The following is a 22,057-nucleotide window of genomic DNA, read 5'->3' as shown; positions in this document are numbered from 1 at the left end:
GGGGAACCGGGCGCGGGAACCGGACGCGGCAACGCGCGCCGCTCCAGCGCGGCCTCGCAGAGCGGGCGGCCGCCGTCCACGCCCGGGCCACACGCGGAGCCGGGCGACGCGCGGCGACTCCGGCCCCCGGCGCTTCCTGGAGTCGCACAAGCAACGCGCCGCGGACCTCCTCCGCCAATCCCAAGTCGGGGCGCGCGGGCCTGAGCCCGCGGAGGATCCTGGGCGGGCTTCGGACGCGTGCGGCGCTTCCGTCCCGCGGCTCTGCGAACGGGCCTGCGCGGGCTCGCACGCCCGGCGCTCTGGCCCACTCAGCCGCTGCTCTATGGCCTGTCGGGTTCCCTCTAGCCGCAGGCTGGAGGACTGCGCTCGTTTCTCGGCGGCGGCGCGAGGCCCGGCACCCTCCGCTGAGCTGGAAGAAAGATGGCGGCGGCCGTGCGGCAGGACCTGGCCCAGCTCATGACTTCCAGCGGCTCCCACAAAGATCTGGCGGGCAAGTGAGTGTCTGCCAGGGCCCTGGGCGGTCGGCAGGGAAGCCGTGGGCCGGCTCGCGGGGTGACGGCTGCTTCGGGATGGGGTGCGGCCTGCCGACCGAGGGGGCGGGCCTGAGGTCGTCCGCAGACGCCCAGACGGGAGCGGAGCCCCGGGGGCGGCCGACGCGGGGCGGCCGGCGGCCCGTTCGGGTTTGGGGAGCACCGTGACCGGCTCGTGGGCTCTCCGGAAGCACGGCCCGAGGGGCGACTGCGCCCACGGCCTTCCGAGCCGGCCCTGGCGCCTCTGCGTCGCGGCGGGCTCGCCCCGAATGCGCGGTCGCCTCGGACCTCTTACCGATGGACTACGGAGCTGCGGGAAATGGGTCTCTGGGGCCTCGGTGCGGAGCCGCCGGGAGCGCGTTTCGAGCCCACGGGGCGGAGGAGGTTCGGCCGCTCCGGTGCGCGGCGAGTGCTTGCGGGGGCTTCTCCCCTCGCGACGGAGCCCGGGCGCCTCGGCGGCGGCATTCGCGGAGCCCGAGCTGCGTGCGAATCCTGCGGAGCTGCTGCGGCGGCCGAGACCCGGCCCGCGTCCCAACGGGGACGTGTGCGGGTCGCGCAGGCGGTCGCCCGTGTCAGCCGAGGGGCGGGCGGGCAGCCACGGGCCGGTTCTCCCGCGGCGCGAAGTCGCGTCCCGGCGCCGACCGTGCGGCTCCGCTCCAGCCGAGGCCCCCGCGCTGCCCTCGCCGTGTTCCCGGAAACTCGGCACCTGCCGCCCGCCGGCCTCCGGGGCGTCCGGCTCTCCGGGGCGTCCGGCTCTCCGGGGCCGCGGCTGTCGCGAACCGCCCTTTCCTGCCCGGGAAAATGGGGGCCGCGGGACGTGCTGGTGCCCGAGGCCCGACGCGTGAGTGTGCGGTCCGAGCCCGCGGGTCCCGTACGACAGTGCCGGGCGCGGTGGCGCGGAATTGTCGCCGGTCGCCCGTGGGTGTAAGCGCGCGCCTGGCCGGCGCGTGTTGTCCGCGAGGGACTGTGTCGTCCGGGCTGGCCCGTGGAGCGTCCGGATTGCGGGGACAGCACGGCGGCCGTGGGCGCCCCGGCCCCGGCCGTGCTCGGCCTTGTTTTCCTCATCAGAAGACGGACAGGGTTTCCAGGATTCGGAGGATTCGGAGACGGAAGCCACGAATTCGCGTCCTCGGCCGGGAATTGCAGGTCGGCGACAGAGCCCGCGCTCTAGCCTGTGTGGCCCGCAGACCTGGCGCCCTCTGGGCCGGCCGGACTGCGGCGCTGGCCTCGGCCCGTCGTGCAGGCCTCGCGGCAGGTCAGCGGGCCGCTCCGCCGGGGCCGGAGCTGGCACCGAAGCTGGCCCAGACGCTCGCGCGCTTCAGGCGCCGCCGGCCGAGCCCGTCTGTCCACGCGCCTCCATCCGGTCGCCTTGCGGGGCCGCCGAGCGGTTCCCCAGGGCTGAGCGCGGAAGCCGCCGGCCGGGAAATCTCCCAGGGTGGCTGCTCTGGAACAGGCCGGAGTCAGCCCGCAGACCAGCCCAGACGCAAGGGGAGGAAACACGGCAGAAGCGGCCCAGCTACATTAGAAGGGAAATTCTGTAAAATAAAGGAGAGGAAACGCAGAACGGAAAATTCTATAAAAATAGGCCTTTTTTAAATTTTTTGTATTCGTAATTCTTGATAGAGAAGGTACCGAGGAGAGGACGGCCTTGGGAGTCTGAAGACTTGATTTTACAGGAAGCTGTTAGCATAGGGGAGACAGGCTCACGGGAGACCCTGAGCTCCCTTGGACTCTTAGGCTGTTTTCCCAGGGCGTCCGGGGGGCTCAGTCAGTTAAGTGTCTGCCTTGTGCTCAGGTCGCGATCTCAGGGTCCGGGATCGGATACTGCTCCGGCTCTTTGCTCACGGGGGAGCCTGCTTCTCTCTGTCCCGCTCCCTCTGCTTCTGCTCTCTTTTCCTGTCAAATAATTCAGTCTTAAGAAAGGAAGGCTGTTTTGTAGAAAACAAAATAGACTCCTTGCCTCACAGAGATAGACTTTGGATGAGAACTTTTTAATAATAGAATGGAATAGAACTGTCAGAAAATAGAAGACACTTACACACCAGGTACACACTAGATGACACACGCTGTGGACCCTCAAGGGCTCCTTAGAACAGAGTCTCTGGCTCTTTGTTATTCCCACACACAGCAGTTTTAGTGGTTCCCATCTCAAGAGGGAAGTTCCCTAACGTCTGGTGTTTACCATGTGCCAAGCACATCGTTATTTACATTTTTTAATCCTTGAGTAATATTTACATAGTATATGAGGAAACTGAAGTACGGAGGTGAAATACCTTGCTTGAGGTCGCATAGCTTCTGTAATTCAACCTGTATGCTTGGCTCATAGCCCTTGACTCTCAACGCCTCCTACCTTTTGGCCTAAATTATCTTCCCCGAACTAGACTACATTTCAGGTAGTGATTCTTCTTGCAGGGGCCTTAAAATACCTATCTGCCTCCACTCTTTTCCACTTAACACAACATTGAAATATTTAGAATACTTAAAGATCAACCTCATTTAGGAAATTATTTCTTTTTTTAGCATTTTAAATTTTGATTAAAATTAAAATTTGCTGAGACATCAGTTGTTAATCTTACTGAGATTCTCGCATATTATCATTCTCTTTTAAAAAATTTTTCTTATTTAAATTCAATTTAGTTAACATGTAATGTGTTATTAGTTTCAGGGGTAGAATTCAGTCATTCATCAGTTGCCTCTAGCACCCGGTGCTCATTTCGTCAAGTGCCCTCCTTACTCCCCATCACCCAATTACCTCATCTTCCCACCCTCAGTTTGTTTCTTACAGCTGAGAGTCTCTTATCATTTGTCTCGTCTGTTTTTATCTTATTTTTCCTTCCCTTCCCCTGTGTTCCTCTGTTTTGTTTCTGAAATTCCACATATGAGTGAAATCCTATGTTATTTGTCTTTCTCTGCCCAACTTACTTGGCTTAGCTAAGTACACTCTAGTTCTGTGTGTGTAGTTATAAATGGCAAGATTTCATTCTTCTTGAACAACTTAGTAATATTCCTGTGTGTGTGTGTGTACACGTACCACATCTTCTTTTTATTTATTTATTTATTTGACAGAGATCATAAGTAGGCAGAGAGGCGGGGTGGGGGGAGCAAGCTTCCTGCTGAGAAGAGATGCGGGGCTCGATCCAGGACCCTGGCATCCAGGACCCTGACATCCAGGACCCTGACCTGAGCCCAAGGCAGAGGCCCAACCCACTGAGCCACCCAGGTGCCCCATACCACATCTTCTTTATCCATTCATCTGTCGATGGCCCTCTGGGCTCTTTCCATAGTTTGGCTGTGGTGGACATTGCTGCTATAAACATTGGGGTGCACATGTTCCTTCGACTCACTGTTTTTGTATCTTTGGGTAAATACTCAGTAGTGTGATTGCCGGGTCGTAGGGTAGCTCTATTTTCAACTTTTTGAGGAACCTCCATGCTGTTTTCCAGAGTGGCTGCACGGGCTTGCATTCCCACCAACAGTGTAGGAGGGTTCCCCTTTCTCCACATCCTTGCCAGAATGTATTGTTTCCTTAGTGGTTAATTTAGTTATTCTGACCCGTGTGAGGTGGTATCTCATTGTGGTTTTGGTTTATAAGGAACTTATTTATTAATTTTATAACAATAAATAATTTATTGTTTCTCCTAGGTATTATCATATTTAATTTCCTGAAACTTCTTTGTGATGTATCTATGTGGATTTGTTAAATCTGTCAGTTGGGTTTTTTCTGTGAGATAAACCACTCGAAAACTTAGTGGATTAAAACAACAAGCATTTACTTTGTTTATAATTTGTAGGTGGGCTGGGCCCAGCTGGGTGGTTCTCTGTCCTGCGTGGTCTGGGTCGCACACATACCTCCCACTTGTGCCTGCTGTCCACTGCAGATCGGGCAGGCACCGCTGCTGTGCTGCGTTGGTGGGGCAGGTGGCGGTGATGGGGCTGCGTGTTCCGTTATCCAGCAGGTTAGCCTGGTCTTGTTCGTGTGGCCACAGCAGGGTCCAGGAGAAAAGGACATACACAGGACCTCTTGAGGTCTCAGTTCACAGCAGCACTTCACTTCTACTAAATTCTGTTAATCAAAACAAGGCCAGATCAAAGGGTTACATAGTCACACTGCAGGGGCATATATGCAGAAGGAGAAAGAACTGTGGTTTTTCGTTTTGTCTTATTTTTGTTTGTACATACTCTACTGCATCATTCGGATGGTGCTTCGCCGCATTTGTTGAACGGATCTATTCGACTCTTTCATGGTCTGGGATGTTTCAGCTGTCTTTTACAAATGTAGCCTGTGTTGCATTCCATTCCCTTCTCTGGGATTCCAGTGAAGCCCCCATTAGGCCTCTTACTGTGACCTCCATGTCTCTAACCCTGTCTTCTGTACTTAGCTTTGTATATATATATTTTTTTAAGATTTTATTTATTTTATTTGACAGATAGAGATCACAAGCAGGCAGAGAGGCAGGCAGAGAGAGAGGGAGGAGGAAGCAGGCTCCCCGCTGAGCAAAGAGCCCGATGCAGGGCTCGATCCGAGGACCCTGGGATCATGACCCGAGCTGAAGGCAGAGGCTTTAACCCACTGAGCCACCCAGGCGCCCCTCTACTTAGCTTTGGACTGCTTTATTCCAGATAGACTTTTCCGTCCTGCCTCCTAGTTTATCAGTTTTTCAGATGTGTTTTATCTACTGTTAAGAACTTCATTGAGTGAGCTTGGATACAGTATTTTTTAGTTCTATAGTTTTTGGTGGTTCTTTTTTCTTTTCTTTCTTTCTTTTTTAAATATGGTTTTTAAACTTTCTATTTTAAGTACGCTGCATGTCTGACGTGGGGCTTGAGCTCAAGACCCTGAGATGGAGAGTCTCATGCTCTGCTGACATGCCAGCTAGGTGCCCTGGTGGTCCTTTCTTCAGATGACACTTTTCATGATTCTCAGTTTCTTGCTGAAACCTTGAAGTCTGAGTTTATCTCTGTAAACACGATACGCGTGATTGCACTGCGGTCTTTCTGGTAGTTGCCGGTGTCTGGAGGCCCTGCTGTTGCTGCTGTCTGTTGCTTTTGTTGACTCTAGCTCATAGAGTTATATGCCTTGTAATCTTTGTTGGGCAAGTTATTTAAAAATATACTTTTCAAAACATTTGGAGGCTTTAGGATTGTAACCTTTCATGGAGGATTTTCATTGCCTTCTGCCAGTCACCCAAGGGTGATAGCAGTCTAGGCTCAAGACTTCAGAATCTTATGGTTTACCTAGATGATCCTTAGCATAGAAATTGTAATCTTATTTCCAAAGTGGTAGCGTTTCCTCCTTTGGCAGGTGTGGATCTCAGATTTCTTTTCTTTTAGCTTCTGTAGTTGGCCAAAAATTACAACTTTCCTCTCAGTGTTTCTAGTAGATTGGCAGAATGCCCCAAGGCAGAGCCCACCAGAAGTGCCACTCTGCCTCTCACCTGTTGGTTCACAGTCAGCAAAGGCTTTCAGGCAGATGCTCTTCGGACTCTTATCTTCTCCTGTTTTTTTCTTTCTTATTAGGATTTTATGCTATTAATTTTTTCTTTTTTGCATTTTTTTCAGCTTTTTATGTTTTTATTTTTGTTTTGAGGTGGAGTTGGTCCAGTCAACTAATTTGTCATTACCATAGGTGAAAGATCTACTAATACATACCTGTTCTACTTGTTTTGATTCTAAATAGTGACTGTGATACATTTTCATGTAGGTGTGTATTACTTACCTTCAGATTTAAGTGCCAAGAAATCAGGAATCAGCACAGTGGACTTTAGTTCATAGACGTAACTGGATGTTCAGTAGACATTTGTTGATGATGGTAAATGGATAGGGTAGATGCAAGCACCTTAGTTAAATTTGTTTTCCTCTCTAATTTTTATTTTTTTTAAGTAGGCTGCGTGTCCAGTGTGGAGCCCAACATGGGGCTTGAACTCATGACCATGAGATCAAGACCTGAGCTGAAACCAAGAGCTGGATGCTTAACCGACTGAGCCACCCAGGAACCCACCTCCATAATATATATATATTTTTAAATATGAAGCCAACATTATTCCATTTTTGTTTTGTTTTTTAAAGATTTTATTTATTTATATGACAGACAGAGATCACAAGTAGGCAGAGAGGCAGAGGAAGGGAAGCAGGCTCCTCGCTGAGCAGAGAGCCTGATGCAGGGCTTGATCACAGGACCCTGGGATCATGACTAGAGCTGAAGGCAGAGGCTTTAACCCACTGAGCTACCCAGGCGCCCCTCCATAATATTTTTTAAGGAAAATGTATTTGGTATTTGTCATGTTCTCCATATCAGTCATATCTCCGTTTTTTCCGTTGAGTGCTTAGTAAAAAGATGTTTTGTCCATGGAGCCTTCTCTAGCTAATCTAACCCCTTTTGGTTTTACTCTCTTCTAAATTAAAATATTACCTCTTCATTTTTCATCTCTCTCTTTTTTAATTTTGTTTTTACTTTCTCTTAAAACATAAGATATTTCTGGGTTTATATATACCTATATATTTTAAATTACATTGCACTGAGTACATTACTCTTTTTTTTTTTTTTTTTTAAAGATTTTATTTATTTATTTATTTGACAGACAGAGATCACAAGTAGGCAGAGAAGCAGGCAGAGAGAGGGGAGGAAGCAGGCTCCCCACCAAGCAGAGAGCCTGATGTGGCGCTCGATCCCAGGACCCCAGAATCATGACCCAAGCCAAAGGCAGAGGCTTTAACCCACTAAGCCAGCTGGGCACCTCTGAGTACATTACTCTTAAGAGTAGAGCCTAATACATTTTCTCAGATACATAGGTATGTAACAACTATCCAGATCAAGCTGGGGAATATTGCCAGCATGCCCAGAGGGCCCCTCATGCCCCTTCCCAGTCATTGCCCTCAAATATAAACACTCTTCTACTTCTGTTACCGTGAATTGGGTTTGCCTGTTCTTGAAATGCACATAAATGGAACCATTCAGTTTATACCCTTTTGTGTCTGTCCTTTTTCATTTAACATATATGTGGGATACATTCATGCTTGAAGCATTCCTTATTGATTTGTAGAATGCCATTTTTTTAGCGGGCTTCACTTTCTTATTGATGATCATTACAATTTTTTGTAGTTTAGAGCTATTTTGAATAAAGCTACTATGAAAATTTTTGTTTATCTTTTTGTGGACATAAACATTCATTTTTCTTGGATATCTACCGAGGAGTAGAATATTTGGGTTATAGAATACACGTTTAGTTTTAGTAGGTAACTGCCAGTGGTTTTCCGGAGTGTAGATCACTTTACACTCCCGTGGGGTATAGGTGAGATTAGTTCCCCCACATTCTCACCCTTACTCAAATTTGTTAGTGTTTTTAATATTATTCATTCTAGTGGAAGTATAATAGTATCTACTTATGCTTATAATCCGCATTAACTTAATGAGTATTGAGGTGGTTGGGAATCTTTTAATATGCTTACTGGGCATTTGGATGTTATCTCTAGTGAAGTGCTTATTTATTTATTTTTTATTTCTTTGCCGAACACATGGATTTCAAGTATCTTTTCTATCTATGGCTTGCATATTTCACTTTTTTTTTTTAAGCTTTTAATTGAACAGGTTATAGAAGAGGTTTGATAGACCAGAGCCCATGCCATCATCACACTCCTCTGATTCTTCTTTCTTTGCTTCCATTTTCTTCTCTGCTGGAGCAGCGGTGGAAGGAGCAGGACCTCCTGCTGGCACAGCACCAGGTGCTGGGGCAGCTCTCCCAGCCGCTCTGTTGGCAGCTGAGGCTCCTATGTTGACACTGCCCAGGGCCTTTGCAAACAAGCCCAGCAAGAGAGGTTCAACAGTCCTACCTGGTGTTCTAATGAGGGCATTAATTTTTGCTCTGTGACCTCTTCGTCCTGCAGGGTGAGGGCCAGGCAGATGCAGGCGAGTACCGGGCGGACACCGGGGATGTGGCCTCACCCGATCTCGACATTAGCTTCCTTGAGAGGACCGAGCACCTTAAGGGCAGCTGAGGAAAGCATGTCTCACTTTCTTAATGGTGACTTTGATAGCTATTCTTTTTTTTTTTTTTTTTTTTTTTTTTTTTAAAGATTTATTTATTTATTTGACAGAGATTACAAGTAGGCAGTAGGCAGAGAGGCAGGCAGAGAGAGAGAGAGGAGGAAGCAGGCTCCCTGCTGAGCAGAGAGCCCGATGCGGGACTCGATCCCAGGACCCTGAGATCATGACCTGAGCCGAAGGCAGCGGCTTAACCCACTGAGCCACCCAGGCGCCCCGATAGCTATTCTTAATGTCAAAGAAACATACCCATTTTTTATTCGTACAAAATTTTTTTTCTTGTGGTGAGAACTTTTAAGAACTACTTTTTTAGCAACGTTGAAATATGCAACACACAGTATTATTAACGCAGTCGCTGTGCGTACATTACATCCCCATGACTTACTTATTTTATAACTCGGAGTTTGTATCTTTCAACATCGTCCCCCATTTTCCCAACTCCGCTCCTTGCCTCTGGCAGGCACCAGTTTGATCTGCATCTGTGTGTTTGGTTTGGTTTTACTTTAGATTCCACTGTAAGAGAGATCATTTGGTACTTATCTTTCTCTGTCTGACTTATTTTACTTAGCATTAATGCCTTCAGGATCTATCTGTCTTGTTGCAAAAGGCAAGATTTTCTTTCTTTTTATGGCTGAATAATATTCCATTGTATTTACATAAGTGTTCTTTATCCATTCATTTATAGGTGAAGACTTTAGTTGTTCCTATATCTTGATTATTGTAAATAATGCTGCAGTGAACATTGGAGTATTTATATATCTTTTCAAACTAATGTTTTCATTTTGTTTGGTTAAATACCCAGTAGAAATGTTGGATCACAAAGTGGGGTTTTTTTTTGAGATTCTTTATACCATTTTTCATAGTGACTGCACTAGTTTACATTCCTACCAACAGTACACGAAGGTTCCCTTTTTTGTGTATCTTCCCCAACACTTGTTACTTCTTGTCTTTTTTTTTTTTTTTTTTAAGATTTTATTTATTTATTTGACAGAGATCACAAGTAGGCAGAGAGGCAGGCAGGGGGCAGGGGTGGTGTCACGGAGCAGAGAGCCCAACACGGGGCTCAGTCCCAGGACCCTGAGATGACCTGAGCCAAAGGCAGAGGCTTCACCCACTGAGCCACCCAGGTGCTCCATTTCTTACCTTTTTAATATAGCCATTCTAACAGATGTGAGGTAATATCTTATTGTGGATTTGACTTGTATTTCTCAGATTATTAGTGATGTTCAGCCTGTTTTTGTGTGACTTTTTGCCATCTCTATGGGGAAATATCTGTTCAGTTCCTCTGTCCCCCCCCCCCTTTTTTTTGAGAGACAGAGAGAGAGAGGGAGGAAATGAACAGGGAGTTGGGGAGAGAAAGATGGAGAGACTGAGAATCCTAAGTAGGCTTTGTGCCTAGTGCAGAGCTGGATATGGGGTTCCATCTCAAAACCCTGAGGTCATGATCTGAGCCAGAATCAGAAGTCGGATGCTTAACCAGCTGAGCCACCCAGGTGCCCCCCTGCCATTTTTAAATCACTCTTCTATTTATTTTTTTGCTGTTGAGTTGTATGAGTTTCTTAATATATTTAAGATATTAACCTCTTATCAGATATATGATTTACAAGTATTTTTCTTCCTTCTGTAGGTTGCCTTTTTATTTTGTTGATGGTTTTCTTCACTTGAAGCTTTTTAGCTTGATAGAGTCTCCTTTATTTTTGCTTTTGTTGTCACCGCTTCTTGAGTGAGATCTATAAAGATATCACTAAGACCAACGTTAAGTTTACCACTTACATTTTATTCTAGGAGTTTTATGGTTTCAGGTCTTACATTCAAGTCTTTAATTCATTTTGAGTTTATTTTTGTGTATGGGGTAAGATAGTGGTCCAGGTTCATTTTTTTGCCCGTGGCCGTCTTTTTCTCAGCACCATTTATTGAAGACACCACCCTTTCCCCGTTGTGTATTCTTGCCTGCTTTGTTGTAAGTTAATTGACCATGTATGTCTGGGTTTATTGCCAGGCTCTCTATTCTGTTCCATTACTCTGTGTGGCTGTGTTCATGCTAATACCATGCCATTTTGATTACTCTGCCTTTGTAATGATTTGAAATCAGGGAGTTTGATGCCTCCAACTTTGTTGGTTTTTTTCTCAAGATTGCTTGGTTATTCAAGGTCTTTTGTGGTGCGATACAAAATTTTAGGTTGTTTGTTCTGTTTCTGTGAAAAATGCTGTTGGAATTTTGATATGGATTTCATTGAATCTGTAGATTGCTTTGGGTAGTATGGGCATTTTAACAAGATTGATACGTTCGGTCTGTGACTATGGAATGTCTTTCCTTTTATTTATGTCTTTAGTTTCTTTCATCATTGTCTTATAGTTTTCAGTGTACAGATCTTCCACCTGGGTTAAATTTATTCTTTGTTCCTTTATTCTTTTTGATGTAATTATGAATACGATGTTTTCTCTTCCTGATGATTTGTTATTAGTGTGTAGAAACACAACAGATTTTTAAAAATTTAAATTCAATTTAATTAACATATGGTGTATTAATAGTCTCAGAGGTACAATTTAGAGATTCATCAGTTGCATATAATACCCAATGCTCATCACATCATGAGTCCTCCTTAAAGAATGCCCATTACCTGATGCCACCCACCTCCCCTCCAGCATCCTCTAGTTTGTTTCCTACAGTCAAGAGTCTCATATGGTGGGACACGTGGGTGGTTCGTTGTTTAAGCATCTGCCTTGAGCTCAGGTCATGATCTCAGGGTCCTGGGATTGAGTCCTGCTTCTGGCTCCTTGCTCATGAGGGAGCCTGCTTTGCCCTCCTCCTGCTGCTCCCCCTGCTGTGCCCACACTCTCGCACTTACTCTCTCTCTCGGACAAATAACTTACTCTCTCTCTCGGACAAATAAATAAATAAAATCTTTATTTTAAAAAAAAGTCTCTTATGGTTTGTCTCCCTCTGTTTCCTTCTTATTTTATTTTTCCTTCCCTTCCCTTATGTTCATCACTTTTGTTTCTTAAATTCTACCTGTGAGATCATGCATACATACATATACGTACTTGTCTTTCTCTGATGGACTTGCTTCATTTAGCATAATGCGCTCTAGTTCATCCACATGTTGCAAAGGCCAAAACTTCATTCTTTTTGGTGGCTGAGTATATTCCATATGTATATGTATATATATATAAAATTGTGTTTGTATATAATATTTGTATATATTTATACATATGTAGCATCTTTTTTATCCATTTATCTATTGATGGGCATGTGGGCTCCTTCCATGTTTTGGCTGTTGGAAACACAACAGGGGCGCCTGGGTGGCTCAGTTGTTAAGTGTCTGCTTTTGGCTCAGGTCATGATCCTGGGGTCCTGGGATTGACCCTGCATCAGGCACCCTGCTCTGGGGGAAGCCTGCTTCTCCCTCTCCCACTCCCCCTGCTTGTGTTCCCTCTGTCGCTGTGTCTCTCTCTGTCAAATAAATAAATAAAATCTTAAAAAAAAAAAAAAAGAAACAGAACAGATTTTTGAGCATTGATGTTGTACCCCACAACTTTACCGAATTAATTTATTAGCTCTTGCAGTCATATTTCTTATATTGTTCAGTTTTATTCATTTCAGTGACTTTTGTTTTATTGTAATTTGTGATAATATTACTTGATATTTAAATTTTCATTTGCCTAGGCTATAGCTTCAAAGACTAAGGTTATTTAAAGTCTCTTTAGTATCATACACAGAATCTTATACAACATTTAAAAAACCCTAGGTGCTCAATTCACATTTTTGGATTATTTAATATGGCATATTAAATGACTTTTAAAAGATTTTATTTATTTATTTGATAGAGAGAGATCACAAGAAGGCAGAAAGGCAGGCAGAGGGCAAGGAGGAAGCAGGCTCCCCGCTGAGCAGAGAGCCCAGACTCAAAATCAGGATATGTTTTACACCAAAGTTCATAATTTTAATCACAAAATTACATTGCCTTAAATTTTTACCACTGGTATTTTTTTTTTTTTTAAGATTTTTTATTTATTTGACAGAGAGAGATCACAGGTAGGCAGACAGGCAGGCGGTGGGGGGTGCTCCCTGCTGAGCTGAGCCTGATGGGGGGCTCGATTCCAGGATCCTGAGATCATGACCTGAGCAGAAGGCAGAGGCCTAACCCACTGAGCCACCCAGGTGCCCCTAAATTTCATTTATTAGAGAGAGAGAGCACACAAGTGGGAGGAGCAGAGGGAAAGGGAGAAGCAGACTCCCCACTGAGTAGGAAGCCTGACTCGCAGCTCTATCCTGGGACTCTGGGTTTATGACCAAGCTGAAGGCAGCCATTTAACTGACTGAGCCAGCCAGGTGCCCAATTGATTATTTGAATCCCAGATTTAAATTAGGTTTATTAGTCATTCCTTATTATTATTGTAAAGAATTAATTTCTTTTTTTTTTTTAAAGATTTTATTTATTTATTTGACAGAGAGAGATCACAAGTAGGCAGAGAGGCAGACAGAGAGAGAGAGAGAGGAGGAAGCAGGCCCCCCGCTGAGCAGAGAGCCCGACGCGGGACTCGATCCCAGGACCCTGAGATCATGACCTGAGCTGAAGGCAGCAGCTTAACCCACTGAGCCACCCAGGCGCCCCAAGAATTAATTTCTTATTCTTAAATACTGGAATACTGGAATTTACGTATTAGAGAATGAGTAAGATAGCATCTAGCCTGAACTCTGTACCTCTCTTTCTTAATCTGTAAAAGTTGAGAGTTTGATTAGGCAATTCGTAATGCTCTGGCAAGTTGTATGATGTGGTTAATGTAAAAGTTTTATCACTTTCTAGGTTTTTTGTTGCTGGGTTTTTGTGTGTGTGTGTGTGTGTGTGTGTGTGTGGTTATTTATTTATTTATTATTATTATTTTTTAAGATTTTACTTATTTATTTGACAAACAGAAATCACAAAAGGTTCCCCTTTGGTGTGTTTTTTAATACAGATCAGTTGACAAGTTATGAAACAGTGCTTTAAAACTGGTTAATTAGAGGGGCGCCTGGGTGGCTCAGTGGGTTAAGCCTCTGCCTTCGGCTCGGGTCATGATCTCAGGGTTCTGGGATCAAGCCCTACATCGGTATCTCTGCTCAGCAGGGAGCCTGCTTCCCCCCCCCCGCCCCTACCTGCCTCTCTGCCTACTTGTGATCTCTCTCTCTCTCTCTCTCTCTCTGTCAAATAAATAAAATCTTAAAAAAACCAAAAACTGGTTAATTAGAAAATTTCTGTGCAACATTGTCGTCTTTGAGTATAATATTGTTAGTATAAAATAATCTATACGGATGTCAGATTAAGGGGGCTTAGCCATGAATATGAAAAATATGAATAATAAGCCGATCACAAATGAATAAACCATTGAATGCCCAGAGCAGTGAAGTAGATGTATAAATATAGATATGGGAAATAGTATATGTGCATGTGTATGTATGTGTCTAGAGAGAAATATGTGTATATATATGTGTATATAGAGAAAGAGTGAGATAGTCCATGTTAATGAATTTTCAGATAGCTGAATAGTGTCCCTCAAATTTTAAAAATAATTTTTAAAATATCAATTTTTATTTTAAAGCTTAATAATATTTCCTTGCTTTATTAGACTGGTAGTTCTCTTCTTTTGGAGTTTGTTGCCTTTTCTGTCAGTTTATCTTTCTTACAAGTCAGTTTGACTTATGTTTTTGAGAAATCATATAACCACGGTTCAGAGAGTACTGTATGGGTTGAGAATCAGTAAGTGTTGAATGGTAGCTCGTACAGAATACAAATCATAAATTTGAATGGGTTTGTGCCCTATTTGTATATATTTTTCTTTCTATTTTTATATTTCTGTTTCTTGACTATGTTCTGGATAACATTCTGAATAATTGGCAATACTGTTAGGTTTGTGAAATATATTAACTAATGCTTTTAATAAATATTACTATTAAGACAGAGGGATAAACAATAGTATAATACTTGTGTACCTACCACTCGAGTTTAAGAAATAAAATACTGTTTTATTACTTATCAATACTGTTAAATATTTGAATGCTTGTGATACGCTGCTTTAGGCATTGTGTGTATAGCAGTCAATGAAACAAACAAAAATCCTTGTCCTCCTAGAGTTTATATTTTTAGGAAGGGGTTTGCCATTGCCTAATAATTGTCATTGTTCCTGTTTTTAGCATTTCCCCCATCCTTTTTTTTTTTAATTAAGATTCTTACTTATTTATTAGAGAGAGGGTGAGTGAGTGCATGAGTAGGGGGGAGGGGCAGAAGGAGAGGGAGAAGCAGACTCCTTGCTGAGCAGGGATTCCCAACTGAGGGGAGGGGGCTCAATCCCAGGACCCTGAGATCATGACATGAGCCAAAGGCAGACACTTAACCAGTGGAGCCACCCAGACACCTCTCCCCCATCCCCATCCTTTTTCTGATTTGAATCTTACGTGGTCATGAATATTAGGCAGAATAATTATTAGAAGTGATTGCAAATAAAGAATGTATAGGCAGGTCTGAGAACATGAGGCGTGTTCTGTCAGTGCATTTGGCTTGGTAGAGTTTATTTTGTACACACTAAGACATTCAATCCCTAGTATTTTGTTCCGCTGCCTAGTCAACACTATCCTATTGTTGGTAACCCTAGTTTCATTAGGTCCGCAAGAGGAAAGGTTCTGGGTTATGTCAAATAACATTTTTGTGTCTGTGTAATACATAATTGAAAGAAATATAGCTTATTTTTTAAGACATTTGAAAGAAAGTTGATTTATTTAAAGAGAAGAAGGCAAATCATAAGAGACTTCTTTTAAAAAAGATTCATTTACTTATTTAAGAGAGCGCAAGCCAGCATGTGCACATGCCTATGCCCAAGTGTGGGGAGGGGCAGAGGGAGAGAGGGAATTCCAAGCAGACTTCCTGCTGAGCATAAGGCCATTGGGGGTAGGGGCTCAACCCCACAACCCCAAGATTACAACCTGAGCCAAAATCAAGTCGTATGCGCAACTGGCTGAGCTGCCCAGACACCCCAAAAGTTGACATTGTAGTTTCAATTTAAAACTAAAACTTTTTCGGGGCACCTGGGTGGTTCAGTGGGTTAAAGCCTCTGCCTTCGGCTCAGGTCATGATCTCAGAGTCCTGGGATCGGGCCCAGTCGGGCTCTCTGCTCATCGGGGAGCCTGTTTCCCCTTCTCTCTCTGCTTCTCTGCCTACTTGTGATCTCTCTCTCAAAATAGATAAATAAAATTTTTTTTAAAACCTAAAACTTTTTCAAGAAAAAATGACACTTTAGATCCAATAACTTAGAGTTACAGATTCACTTTCTTGTGATGGGCTTGAAAACTTTTTTCTTTTTTAAGTAGGCTCTACGCCCGCTGTGGGGCTTGAGCTCACAGTCCCCTAGATCAAGAGTCTCATACTCTATCAACAAAGCCAGCTAGTTGCCTCCGGGGCTGAAAACTTAAAAAAAAATTGTGGTTTACTGTAAAGAAAACAAGAAGAAGTGATACCTTAGAATTACAGATTTAGTGTTTCTTATGATGGACTGGGAACTTACAACAACAAAAGAAATCTATGGTGTACTATAAAAAAAACAGCAACTAGAGCACTGTGAAAGAAACCAGGATAAACAGAAATGAGTAAACAGTGAGCATTAGAGTATGTAGCGTCCTCTGAACTTTATTTTCATTTGGTGTTGTTTTAGGTACCGTCAGATCCTGGAAAAAGCCGTTCAGTTATCTGGGGCAGAACAACTAGAAGCTTTGAAAGCTTTTGTGGAAGCAAGTAAGTGGGATGAAAATTCCATGTTTGCCTTGTGTTACTGAGTTAGGACCTCAGAGCTTGCTCACGCTTGTTTTAGATCAAGTTACCAATATAATTTGCATTGACATTAAATTCAGTCACGTGGAAATTCACTTTAGAATTTACTTCCTACTTGGTTATTTTTCAATAAGTTGTCTTCAGAGTTACATTACCAATTAAGGTTTTATATTGTAATTGATACCGTATACTGATGAAAGACAATGTAGCATAATGATAAAGAGAATAGTCTCGATGCAGTCTGGTCTCTTGCTATATTAGTTGTGTGTTCTTGGGCAAGTTACTTCCTTTGTGACTCCATGTCCTTGGTTACAAAATGGGGCTGTGATCGCTCCCCTGCAGCAGGGCTGGGAGAGTAAAGGAGTTGATACACCAAGTAAAGAGCTTCAAGTAGTACTTGGCATAGAGCAAGTGCTGCAGAGCTGTTACCCGTTTGAATGGGAACCAGACATTTCCATTCTTCAAGACATTCTCACCCAGTCCCTGACTTCAGACATATCCAGCTATTTTGGAAATTACTCGAAAGTCAGGCTGGAGTTGATACTGAGTTAACAGTGTTAAGGACACTTGAGAGGGCTTTACACTATACAGCATGCTTCCACACACATGCTTGTGAGAAGTGCTAGTTTGTGTAGCAATTTCTTTCAAACAGTTGTAAGTGCCCAATGGCACTTGTAATGAAACTATTTTCTCAGCCGTATCTGGCTTTATCCAAGGATGAATTATGATTAATACATCATGAACTGATGACAGGCTTGTTGCAGGCGACTGTAAGTTACTGCCTCAGGAAGATCGGGGCCTGCAGTGGGTGTTGAACTGGCAGTGGCTTCAGAAAGACTGAGAGGAATGGCTTTATTGAGAACACTGCATTGTAGTAGCAAAAGAATAGTGATTTTTATTATAAACTTTGATCTTTGTATAAACTTTGAATCCAGTGCACTAATGAAAAGCCATCTACCAAAAATCATTCACATCAGCTCAACAGTTTTGGACCATCATTTATTTTCCTGGTAGCTGCTGGTTTCAGACTTAATTTATCTGAGCAGTGGTACAAGCACAATGCATCTTTTAAAATAAAATAATGGTGCTAATAATAATGAAATTTGTTGAGTGCTTTGTGCCCCATGTTGTTTCAAGTGCTCTGTGTACAGGGCATTTAAGCTTCACTGCAGCCTTAGCCACATTGTACAGATGAGAAAACAGAAACACAGAGAAGCTGAGTTTCTTTTGGAGAGCGTCTGATCAGGAGTGCTGGAAGCGGTGTGACTTCAGAGCTCTCATCTGTAACCACATACAGTAATAAAAACTCATAAATGTTTATAAATAATGTCATTAAGTCTGCCTGTATGTCTAGTGCTGACTTAGTTTTATTTGTCATTTTTATTGGGAAAGTACAAGTGGCGGTACTTGCTTTATTTAAATTTCATGAACATTATCTCAGTTTCTTCTTTAACTCCTTTTTGTAACCAGGTGGAATATAAGTAGATACATAAAAATGGAGGTGTTTCTGTGCCTTCCCTTTGTAGAAAAATAAGGGAGAGAAGGAAGAATATAAAATTCTCAAACATAAAAGAAAACTCTTCCCCAGCCATTTCTGTTTCTTAGAAAAATATAGGGGATTTTTACTGTTTTGGTGTAATCATTATGTAATAAAATAATTCAGCATAAGGAAAACTAATTGTGTAAATATAAGCTGATATGGGTGTGGAAATCCCTGAATAGTGCACTGAAGGTTCATTATTAGGCATGCACTAATATATATCATTTTTAATGTTAATTTCAGGTAAAAATTGATTGCTTAATGAAAATTTATAAATGATTCATGTTTTCTTATCTTTTTTTTTTTGTCAAGTGGTAAATGAGAATGTCAGTCTCGTGATCTCTCGACAGTTGCTAACTGATTTCTGTACACATCTCCCTAACCTGCCTGACAGCACAGCCAAAGAAATCTATCATTTCACCTTGGAAAAGATCCAGCCTAGAGTCATTTCATTTGAGGAGCAGGTAAAAATCTAGAGCAGTGACTTTTGAACATGAGATAGCAGCAGTTATTTTGAGAGGTATTACTACATTTTTAAAGGAGATGGTCATCCAGTTTTATTTTTGACAAAACGGTGTGCCAAATAGCATGTTACAATGTAAAAATAGACACCAGGATGTTGTAACTCCAGCTGGCAGTTGCTCAGATGTTACAATTTGATTTATAAACCAAATATTACTCTTTAGACAATTTTTAAGAATCAGCGAAATTGTTAATAAGGTTAAAATAATAGGAAAACTCCAACATTATGTATGCAGTTAACGTAAAAGTAAAATTTCATATTTAAGCTAAATTACTGCCATAATCCACATTGCAGAAATGTGTTAGTTTAGTATTTTGGTATTCTGTATATGCAGAATTCATAAAAAAATAGGGGTGGTCTAGTGACACTTGTACTATTTACTTGTCAGCTTAATATGTTAAATGAAAGCATTATCACAATAGATTAACTTCACGTCCATTTATTTTAGTCACTAATGTGAGTTGAAGTAATTTAACATGTCTGCCTGTTATTCCAGGTTGCGTCAATAAGACAGCATCTTGCATCCATATACGAGAAAGAAGAAGATTGGAGAAATGCAGCCCAAGTGTTGGTGGGAATTCCTTTGGAAACAGGACAAAAGTATAGTAAATAGTGGATATTGGATAGAGATGTATATAGGATATGTATCATTGTTCACTTGTGTTTTTTCTCACATTCTAGTGAAGGAAACATCATAAACAACTTAATAAGTAGAGACATTTTGTAGAATATTAGAAGGTGATAAGTGCTCTAGAGAAAAGTCAAGGGAAAGTGGGGAACAGGTTGTATCATTCAACAGGGTGACTGGAGTGGTAGGCTGTCCCGGTCCATGTTCTCAGACACTTGAAGTGAGGGCGTGGCTGTGAGCTGAGAGAAGACTGTCGGTAGATCCTGGTAGGGAGGATGGCTGACGTAAAGGCCCTACGACAGGAGCACGCCTGGAGTATTTTCAGAAGATCGGGGTTACCAGTGTGGTTGGAGCGGAGCAAGCCAAGGGAAGGTGGGGGCTGAGATCAGAGAGTACCAAAGACTGGATTATGTAGGTTCTTCTAAGTCATTGTAAGGCCTTTGGCTTTTCTCTAAGTGAAATGAGGGGAGCCATTGGAGGATTTTTTATGGAAGATCGACATGATCTGATTTATATTTTAGAAAATCATTCTGTCTACTGGGTTGAGCCTAACTGTACCACTGCAGAGAAGATGGAGATTGTGAGAAATGTTGGATTCTGGATATGTTTTTAAGGTAGAGCTAAGGGTTTTCTGGTAGCTTAGATATGGAGTGTGAGAAAAAGAGCCAAAATAAATCCTGGTTTTGGTCTGAACTCCTGGAAGGATGGAGCTGCCATCTACTGAGTAGGAAAGAGTAGGTTTTGAGGGAAGATCGAAAGTTCCATTTTGGACATGTGATAACCAAGTGGAAGTACCTAGAAGGGAGTTGAATGTATTAGATACTGTTCTTTACAGTGACGGTAATTATCATTTTGATAGTGCTGTCGCATTATCTTTATCTGTGAGGATATCCGAGAACTGAAAATTTAGTTTTCTAAACAAATTAACCTAAAAGTGATTAAAAGTGGAATCTGGATAAACAGTTGAGAACTTATTTCTTTAAAGAATTATTCATTTTAGTAATTATAGTAATAAACTTAATAGATGGCATAAAAATTGGAAAACTCAAAAAAAGTATAGTACTCTTTTTCTTTTTTTTAAAGATTTTTCTTTTATTTGACGGACAGAGATCACAAGTAGGCAGAGAGGCAGGCAGAGAGAGGAAGAAGCAGGCTCCCCGCTGAGCAGAGAGCCCGATGTGGGACTTGATCCCAGGACTCTGGGATCATGACCTGAGCCCAAGGCAGAGGTTTTAACCCACTGAGCCACCCAGACATCCCCCAAAATATAGTACTCTTTATAGCAGTTTATGTAAATTTGAGTTATGAATGGAAATACTATACTTACAAAATGCTAGCAATATATGACTTGGGGAAAAATTTTGAATTAGTATAAAAAAATTTTAAAAAGTAAAGACTTTCAGAACTTGGGCCATGTAAATTGTAAACTCCGTTCTTGCCACATGGTGGCATCACTTTTGCTGGTAATAAAATAAGATTTTTCTGTAAGGATTAATCTTGAATTTTGTAAGTTTCGAATTATGTGATGTGTCAGTTGTGCATTTCTTACATAAAATGTGGCTACAGAGATAAAGAAGAAAATGAAAACCACCTGTAATCTCAACACCAAGAGATAATTAGTATTACTGTCTTCATAAGCATGTACAGAAACACATCTTAATATTGTCTTACATGCTGTTTTATCCTGTTTTTTCACTTAGCAAAAATACATAACTGTTATCATATAGTAATGATTATAACAACTGTATATTATCCTACCATCTTAATGTACCACAATTTAGTTGATTATTATAAATATCATAGTAGGTGATTCCCAGTTTTTTCCTGTTAGATATTTATGAGTAACTTTATAAATGAATATTCCTTTTATATATGTGTACACATCCCTGATTATTTTCTTGAGATTAGTTTTCTGGAGGTAAAATGTAGTTGGTAAGGAATGTATGCATTTTGAAGGGTTCAAAGGGTGGTTGGAAAATGTATTGCCAATTTGTTTTCCAGGATGGTTTACTCATTTATAGCCCCAACACCACTATATGATACACCCCTCAACTGGGCATTTTTTAAGTTCTTTGACTTGTGAGATTATCTGAGGATTGAAGGAAGCTAAAAATCAATAGACCAATCATGATAGAAAAAATAAAAATTGAGTAAAATTTATTTTGTAAATATTTTTTAGCGTTTTTCTAATACAGTAAAAATTTGATTCTCTTAATTTAACAGAATATGTAATAAAAAAATGTATTTTCTCCAACTCCTAAAAACTTTTTTTTTAAGTAAATCCTTTTTTTCTTTTTAAGATTTTATTTATTTGATAGAGAGATAGAGATCACAAGTAGGCACAGAGGCAGGCAGAGAGAGAGGGGGAAGCAGGCTCCCCACAGAGCAAAGAGCCCGATGTGGGGCTCAATCCCAGGACCCTGGGATCATGACCTGAGCCGAAGGCAGAGGCTTTTAACCCATGAGCCACCCAGGTGCCCCTCCCAAAAACTTTTTTTTTTTTTTTAAGATTTTGTTTATTTATTTGACAGACAGAGATCACAAGTAGGCAGAGAAACAGGCAGAGAGAGAGGGGGAAGCAGGCTCCTCACAGAGCAGAGAGCCCGATGTGGGGCTTGATCCCAGGACCCCGGGATCATGACCCGAGCCGAAGGCAGAGGCTTTAACCCACTGAGCCACCCAGGCGCCCCCTAAAAACTTTCTTGATTATATATTTAGTCATTCTGGTTTTTTCTGTTACATCCTAGGCAGTACAATGTAGATTATAAACTGGAGACTTACCTGAAGATCGCGAGGCTATATCTGGAAGACGACGATCCCGTCCAGGCAGAGGCTTACATAAATCGAGCATCATTGCTTCAGAATGAATCCACCAATGAGCAGTTACAGATACACTATAAGGTAACAGATGAGCTGATTTGGGATTAGTTTTGTATTGGAGAATCCTGCTATACTAAGATGCTCCAGAACATCATTTTATTTTTTGCTTTGATTTTGAG

At 42.6% G+C, this 22,057-nt stretch overlaps 1 protein-coding gene and 1 pseudogene across 5 annotated transcripts in view; one reads left to right on the top strand and one right to left on the bottom strand.

Annotated features, from left to right (window-relative positions):
• Positions 1-306: 306 nt before the first annotated feature.
• COPS4 (COP9 signalosome subunit 4) overlaps positions 307-22,057 on the top strand; it is a 38,689-nt gene continuing 16,938 nt past the window's right edge. Inside the window, exons 1-5 of one of the 5 annotated variants that reach the window (XM_059147567.1) lie at positions 307-494; positions 16,252-16,331; positions 18,220-18,371; positions 18,927-19,030; positions 21,806-21,959. In XM_059147567.1, coding sequence (XP_059003550.1) covers positions 421-494; positions 16,252-16,331; positions 18,220-18,371; positions 18,927-19,030; positions 21,806-21,959 — 564 coding nt within the window. In that variant the 5' untranslated portion in view covers positions 307-420. Of the gene's footprint in view, positions 495-812; positions 869-16,251; positions 16,332-18,219; positions 18,372-18,926; positions 19,031-21,805; positions 21,960-22,057 lie in introns of those variants that run through there. The other 4 variants (XM_059147270.1, XM_059147483.1, XM_059147419.1 and 1 more) reach the window with 4 other exon arrangements.
• On the bottom strand, positions 8,104-8,821 carry LOC131813519 (large ribosomal subunit protein P1-like; annotated as a pseudogene).

This window comes from Mustela lutreola, chromosome 1 (genome assembly GCF_030435805.1).
Source record: "Mustela lutreola isolate mMusLut2 chromosome 1, mMusLut2.pri, whole genome shotgun sequence".
Classification (NCBI taxonomy): Eukaryota; Metazoa; Chordata; class Mammalia; order Carnivora; family Mustelidae; genus Mustela; species Mustela lutreola.
This window is presented reverse-complemented; position numbering and strand designations above follow the sequence as displayed.